This window comes from Aptenodytes patagonicus, chromosome 10, assembly GCF_965638725.1.
Source record: "Aptenodytes patagonicus chromosome 10, bAptPat1.pri.cur, whole genome shotgun sequence".
Taxonomy (NCBI): Eukaryota; Metazoa; Chordata; class Aves; order Sphenisciformes; family Spheniscidae; genus Aptenodytes; species Aptenodytes patagonicus.
The window spans coordinates 3,233,760-3,241,746 of NC_134958.1; the positions used below are offsets into that span (position 1 = coordinate 3,233,760).

General features: G+C 48.7%; 1 protein-coding gene across 2 annotated transcripts in view; it reads right to left on the reverse strand.

Moving 5' to 3' along the window:
• Positions 1-6,053, reverse strand: part of FBN1 (fibrillin 1) — a 156,862-nt gene extending 150,809 nt beyond the window's left edge. For both annotated transcript variants that reach the window (XM_076347809.1, XM_076347810.1), the window contains exon 1: positions 5,884-6,053. In XM_076347809.1, the coding sequence (XP_076203924.1) occupies positions 5,884-6,053 (170 nt within the window). The remainder of the gene's footprint in view (positions 1-5,883) is intronic.
• Between the last annotated feature and the right edge of the window lie 1,934 nt (positions 6,054-7,987).

Below are 7,987 nucleotides of genomic sequence, written 5' to 3' on the forward strand. Positions count from 1 at the left end.
CAATTAAGTCATAGCCACAATCAGCCTCACACGGGACCCCTCAGGACGGAGGACAGCAAGGTACCTTCCCGTGATGGGACGCAAAGTGGCAAACCCAATGTGAAATTCTCCACTCGCTCTGTACACGAAGTACAAACCCCTCACAGGCCAGCTGTGACCCGTCCTGCAGCATCTGGGTCAGCCTACCAGGCCAGCCTCATACAGCTTAGAGCTATGCACACCAAAATAAATAAATACATTAAATTAAATAAATAAATAAGAGAGGGGAAGAAAGGAAAAGAATTACATCCAGTCCTCGCCCTCCTGATCTTCAATGCGTCACCTTGGCAGAGTGGTGCTTGGTGACAGGAAACCCGCTTCATCGGAGTCCCCTGAGCCAATTTTACAATCTTTCCAAAACAATCATGTTTCATACAGTACATCAAGGATGCTGCGATACTGTTTATTGTAGCCTTTTTCCTCTGTTTGCTCTATTTGTGACTTACTGTCATCAAACGGGGAAAAAAGTATTTCTCTAATGTACTTGGGGGGGGGGGGCTGATTCAAACTTCAAACAGACACATGGCACTTCAAAACCATCTGCGTCCAGCTACAATATAATTTGAGAAAAGATCACGGGGGAAAGACTGGCTAAGCGGTTGGTAACAGAATCACATGTGCCTAAGACACTCACCGGTGAAAGGGAGACTACAACAGTACCCACCAAAAGTTTTAACCATAGGATGGTGTTTCACTGGCATGCCCAAAATGAATTGAGTCCTAATTCTGCACTACGAACTACGCAGGCCCAGAAGTCTATCCCCATAAACCAGAACTGGGATTAAAGCCATGTCTTTTAACGAGATGGTATCCGAATGACAGGACTTGGAAATCTAAGTGGAGAGTACAAGGACTACGTAGGCCTGAAGATTATTTACTTTTTACTGTTTTTCTTCAGGCTGAAGAACAACATGGAACTATAACAAGAATGCTAGCATGGGAGCTTTGCATTGCTACTGGCTCTGGATAAAGCAATCCAGTGCAGACTATTGTCAGACAGCTTTCACTAAACACATTTAAAAAATTTCCACATAGGATTTAAACTAGTATATTCCAAAATGTAATTAAAACCTATTGTGGCAGCCAGGGGAAGACATCTATATGATCAGAACTGAAAATAATGTGTTATTCCCTCTTTAAATATCAGCCCTTCAGCAAGTGTCAATAACAGCTATTGCCAGCCACAGAATAGATTCTGTGCTGGCTTCTTGCTTGGTTCTGTCTGCTTTCCCTACTCCTCATCCATACACCCTGCTCCACAGAGAAAGTCACACCTACACCAAATCGCATCATACAGTCCTACTGAAAGAAAGGGAACATGTACGTGAGACACAGTGCCAAGATCTATGAACTCACTTCACTCTAGAACTAGATTTCCAAGGATAATGTAATAACAAAAAAATAGTATCACAACCACTGGCAAATAAATTCAGAGAGGTGCAGAATCTTAACGCTACGTGTAGTTGCCAAGGACTTCAGGCTTTACATTAGGATGCACGGGCGTAAAAGTTCTTCATCCTCCACATAGGCTGTACCCCGTAAGGCGCAGAGGACTGGAAGGAGGTCGGCCATGCCGCCTGGAAGCCAGGTGAGTGCTCCAGCACATCAGGTGTTACAGCAACTTGCACGTATTTTTGATGAAGATTTTTACTCCCAAGTATGCAGGCTGCCTCCTGCTCACAGAGTGACACCGACAAGGTGTGGCACCAGCTGCCGGCCAGAGGTGTGCAGGCCAAAAGTGGTAAGAAAAATGTTTGAGGTTTTTCAGTATAAACCAATATTTACCGGTACGGAAAGTCTGCTTTTCTTCAGCAGGCTTTTAGTGGTAAATATTGGTTTAAAACGAAAACCAGAAGCCTTAATTATATAGTTGAATACTGGAATTATGTTATAGATTTGTAAGATTTATTTTATGTCAGGGAGCAGTGATGCATAAAGAGGATCAAATCCAACCGAGTTTACTCAAGTAAGCATATCAGTAAACCTGTGGACTTCATTTGGGATGACCAGAAGAAATTGGTCAAAAAAAACTCAATCCCCTGTTGAATAACTTTAATCCAAGAGTTTTATGAATCATTCTGGAGCCAACTATTCTGTTCTGCAATATTCACTATCATTTTAACTTAATAAAAACAAAGAAATTAAATCATTCTTGCAGAAATGCGTTAGTGTCTTAGAGTCACGTCACAATTCAGCTATTCTGAAGAAATTTTAGTTCTTTTAAAATTTCTGCTGAGCTATTTGTTAGGCAAATAATTACTTTCTTTAGCCATTATACTGAGAAGAGAGTGATAAACATTGCTTGTAATATTATTAGGAACTGACTGATCCTCATTAGAGTTTGAGGTCTTTGTCCAGCATCATCAGAAAATGGGAAATCCTAATTAATTCTAAGATCTGTCAGCACGATACTTCTTGTATTCAGTCAAGTACCAATCAAATCACCAGTAAATTATTTTTTTATTTATATTCAAATGATTGAAACATATATAAAGGGTTGACTTCAAGTATATATTGTTTAGAAAGAGCTTTCCATTCATGGCCGGTTTTGTAGGTTTTATTCCTTCGGAAGTTGACGCTACATTCTTAGTGTTTAAGGGGTAGCAGGATAATGGCTTGATGCCTTATAATTTAATACATTAACATTTGTGTTAAAGTTTTGGGGATCCAGAAGATAAAAGTGTCTCAGTTACAGTTTATCATTTTAACTTGCTGAATCACAATGGATTCCAGCAACGTTTCCATGAATGGAGAATCTAGTTATACTTTGAAATAATTACTGCCTTTATTCTGATTGCTTTCTGATCACTTAGAGGCACCAGCACATAAACACACACTGCCTTGGACCAAAAGTAGATGGCATTACACGGACTTCATTGCTAACGCCTTCGTAGCTGGACCAATTCGAACTACATGAGCAGCAAGCTTAAAGTCCTGAAACGAGTACATAAGAGGCATTTCCACATAATTTGGAATTATTAAAGTTAAAATATACTTCTAGAATCATGTTACATGTTCGGACAGCTCACTGGCATAAACAACGAGGCGAAGGTCACAAGGACAAAAGCAAACATCTCCCGCAATCAACAGCTTGCAGTAAAAAAATGTTAAGTGGGAAAAATCACGAGAACCGAAACAGATCTTAGGCTTCTTCATTTTAACATACAAGACCAGTATTCACACAGAGGCTAACCTCAATACTTTTAAATGCTGAAAGACTTTCAATAGTCATTATAATCAAACACACAAAAAGTCTAAATGTACAAGGTTTTCTCTAAAAATGTATCCCCATGCTCCTACAATCAGAGCAAGAGTTCATTGCAAAAAGAAAAAAAAAAAGTCTCCATCAACTACAATAACATGAAAATAAAGTTTCCCAGCATCTGTTGTGACTTGTATTACAACTCTCAGATTCTCAAATGTATTTGTGCTGATGAACAAGTTAAAAAAACACTATGTCTTCTTGTAAAATCATATTTTTAGTGTTTTAGTCCTTCAATAACAATGAATTCTCCTTGTCTAACGTATATACAGTTCCTGTACATTCAAAATATGTTTTCCATCTGGCTTTCCAAAGGGTTAGTTCCAACCTTGTCTGTTAAAATGACAATTCTTTTTACTCGTACTGTACAGTACAGTACCACACCTAAGGAAGTGCTCACAATTTCTAAACTGGAAATATCCAGCAGGATTCACCCAACGATGATGAAGATGACTGTGTCTTAACGATCTCCTCCAAGCAATTTGGGAACTCTACACTCAGCCTCAAACGAGAGTTACAGAAAAAGGTCTAACAAGCAACCAAACTAATAATTTGTTTTGTCTTCACCGTATCTCAGATCATCTGGCAAATTACTAGTTAAGAACCTGCTTCCCGAGGGCACTCATTCAGATTTGGAATATTCCAAATAATTGAGCAAGACATAAAATACCCAAAATTGATATTGCCATTATGTCTGGATTTGCAGATTATTAAGCAGATATGTAACTCAGGTAACACACAGTAAAAGGAAGAACCACTGCAAAGCACATAATAAACTGAAGGCTTCTGTTAAACAGAAGAATCACCTCACAAGACTAAATACTTACCCCAATCCATTTTAGATTCCAAAAATAATTAACACTTGAAATATCATCTCTGGATGCACTACTATTGCTGTCTAAACAGCACAGTTTCAGAGCAGCAGTTACATTAATCAAAGACATTTCATCCGCAGCTAACGTGCCCCTAACTCCCTCTGAGTCAGCACATGTGTGCTCGATGGCATACTCTGTCCCACTGATCAGAAAATGGTGTTTGTCAGTTTGATACTAACTCAGAGTTCTACCATGAGAAAGTTTATTAAAACAACCTGAAGAATAAAGGCTCTTTCTGATAAATATTTTTCCTTAGCATCTTTCATATTGCTTGCAATTAGTCCTACAAACTTTGCTACATGTCCTCCTCACCTCCTAGAAGAGTTTTTGTCACAGGAAGGATCTACTTTGTCCAATTTTTCTCTTGTGACGAGGTATAAGGAAATGAAATAAAAGAGAGTCTGACCCTACAAAATCAGATCCTTGAAAAACAATACCGATAGCTTGCATCCATTTTTGCGGCATGGGGACCTAAAAATATAAACCTTTTCCAATCAGGCAAGCATAAAAAAAAGCCAAGATTGCAAATCTGAATATAAATAAAAAAGTACTATACAAGCATGAGGAAGCTAGCAAGAAATTAAAGCATATTCATCAAGGCCTCTAGAAATAAAGATGCAATAGCTCCTTTTGGAGGAAATCAGGAAAAGAAAGAAAATATCTTGCATCCCTCACCGAAGCATAACTATCTCCATATAATTTTGGCTGCATTTGCCCTCTGCCTGATGAGTGAAAAATCTGGCGATGGGCTGAAAAGGTGCATCGGAACACCTGAAAAAGGAAACCTCTTTTTTCTTCCAATATTGCAAGCTTTTCACCTTTACAGTGAACTAAATTTTCAACTGCACACACACGCAATGCCTTTCAGCTGACTTAACAATTATTTTTGCATTGGAAAGGTGTTCCATTGGAATTTGGAAAACAGTTTGCCTGACACAGATTTACCCTTTAAAAAAACACTCTGCTAAGCATGTACCACAATGTTTCATAATGACTTTAAACTCTTGCATGCTTGGGCTCACTCGTACTAGTACTAGACAGCTCTGATACCAAAAAACGGTCCCTATTCTTCCCCCCTGCCGTCCCCAGGTCACGAGGAACACCAGGTAAGCAACGACAGTCCACTTGAGCGCAAGAGAAGATGCGCATCGCAAAAGGTTTGAGGTGGAGATGAGAGAGGACAGCTAGCGTAAAGGGCATGCTGCGGTCTCCGGGCCTCATCGCTATTCTGCTTCGTGCAAAGCAGAAGTACGGGACGCGGGAGGAATGCACAAGCCCGCAGCGTGCCTTTATCTATGTCCTTCCCAGAAGCTAAACCAGCAACCTCCGAGCTGCCGCAGCTCGTCCTCACCAGGCATCACCCACCCAAAGGCGAAGCAAGGCTGCAGCACGCAGGGGACCCAGCACCCTGCCCCGCGGGCTGCCGGGGGGGGGGGGGGGGGGGGGCCGGGAGGGCGGCGGGGCTCCGCGCCCTGCGCCCCGGAGCCACCCTGGGATGCTGCGGGAGGCGTCCGGCGCCCCCCGGCCCAACCCGCCCCTCGGCAGGGGCAGACCCGGGGGGGGGGGGGGGGGGGGGTCGGGGAGCTCTCCCACCCCCGCCAGCTCCCGCCGCAAAGGGGCAATGGATATGGATGCACACGTATACAGGCAGATCCACGCCCGCTCCCCGCGCCGCGGCACCCCGGGAGGGGCCGGCCCCGCACCTACCCTTTGAGCGCGTCGTGCCCGCCGCCGCCCTGCCCTCGCCTCTTGGCCCGGCTGGCCCGGCTCTCCTTGGCGCTCACCCCCTCGGCGTGCCCGGCGGCGGCGGCGCCCGCCTGGGACGCCCACAGCACGGCAACTCCCAGGGCGATCCCCAGCAGCCGCCCCCGCCACATCGCGTCCCCCGAGCCCCCGGGCTGCGAGCGGCCGCCGCCTCCTCTCCGCCGCCGAAGTCCGCCGGTCCCCGCCGCCCTGTCTCCGACCAGCCTCTCCAAGGCGAGCTGCGAGGGGAGAAGAGGGGAGGAAGGCGGGTTAGGGACCGAGGAAAAGCGGGCGCGGCCGCCCCGCGCCCCCCGCCGCCTGCCCCCGCGCCCCGGCGCCGTCGGCCCCCGGCCAGCCCAGCGCTCGCCCGCCCGCGGGAGGCGGCGGCCGCGGGGGATGGCGAGGGGCTGCCCGGAGCCGCGCGGACTCTACCTTCCCTCCAACAGCATCCGCGGGGGCTCCGGCTCCCGCTCCCGCACCCGCCGCGGACAGCCCGCGGCCGCCGCCACCGCTCCCGGAGCCGCTCCGGGGCTGGAAGCGTCTCCCGGGCACGGACCCTCCCCGGCTCCCCGAGCCGGGCACCGCGGCGAGCCGCGGCGGCTGGAGCACGGTGCCCGGCTGGAGCACGGTGCCCGGCCGGGGCGCGCCGCGGGCAGGGAGCCCCGCGCCCAGCCCGCCCGCCCCGGGAGAACCCGCTGCGAGGGGCGCGCACCCGCTGGAGCCGCCGCCGCCGCCGGCTGCCGTTCCCGCTGCTGTTCCAGCTGCGGCCGCTGCACCCACCGCTGCTCCAGCTGCGGCTCCAGCTGCCCCCTCCCTCCCTCCCTCCTTCTCCTTTTTCCCCTCCTCTCTCCCCCCCCCCCTCCTCTTCAAGTATCGCCCGCGCAACACTTTCTCGCGAGAGAGAGGCGAATAAAAATGTCCCCCCACCCCCGAACCGCCACCCCGGGGGCTCCGGGGGCGCCCGGGCGGCCGCCGCGACAGGAGGCCCCTAGCGAGCCCCGCGGCGGGTCACCTGCGGCAAGCCGCCGGCCCGGGGCTGGCGGGATGCTCTGCCCGAGCGGCCGCCCGGGAGCCGCAGGGAGCTGCGCGGTCCTGCCCGGGAGGACGGGGCTCTGCCGCCTCCCTCGGCTGCGGGGGAAGCCGCGGCCGGGCAGCGCTGCCTGCCCGGGTGACCCCGCGGGTCCCCGGCTTGCGGGGAGGCAGGAGCGTCGGCGCCTGGGCTAGTCTTAATGCTGAGCGGCAGAGTGCGTGTGTAACACGGGACTGGGGGGGAACTGAAGGGGGTGGACGCCTCTGCCTCCGTCTGAAGATAGATACACACACGCACCTAGAGGTGCAGCATTTCGCATGGATGTGGTGGCTTAAGGAAAAAACATAATAGTATCTGTTTCCCTTATAAGGAAAAACAGCAAGGGTGGTGGCTTTACCTTAGAGCTGCTGCGGAATGAATAATGCACGTTCTAGCAACTGGCACGGCACAGGCAGCGACGCCCCCAGCTCTGCTGTACACACTCCTAAACCTCTAGAGCCGGCTCCAGCGCAAATGCATGCCCCATCCTTATCAAGGAAAGGAGAGGAAAAAAAAAAAAGCCCTGCAGTTTTTACTTATGTTTTTGGGTTGACTTAGAAATCCCGAAGAAGAGCAAACCACTCCCCCCCCCCCCCTCCCCTTGAAAGGTAGAAAGTTTAATACCGAGGTAATTCGGGGTGGGGGAAGGACAGTTAATACAAGCCCAGGTTATATACTCCACTCCAGTAGCTCTGTACCGGGACTACCCCATTTCAACGTACAGAGAAAATACAAAACCAGAAAAAGCAAACCTATTAGACTGAAAGTAAGGGATATTTATGCATTCTGCCGCTCCTCACTTACAAATACTTTGGCAGGAATGCTGGATTTCCTAATTTGCAGGTGTTTTCATTTTTTTTTGTTAGTTTCAGGCAGGTGCCGGTGGCGAATGGTTCTGTATGATTGAACTGAGGTTGCAAAAGCTCAGCTGCACAACGTTATAAGCAAGCAGCTGACCACCCACCCGCAGCAGCTGCCAACCCACCCTGCCTGAAGATA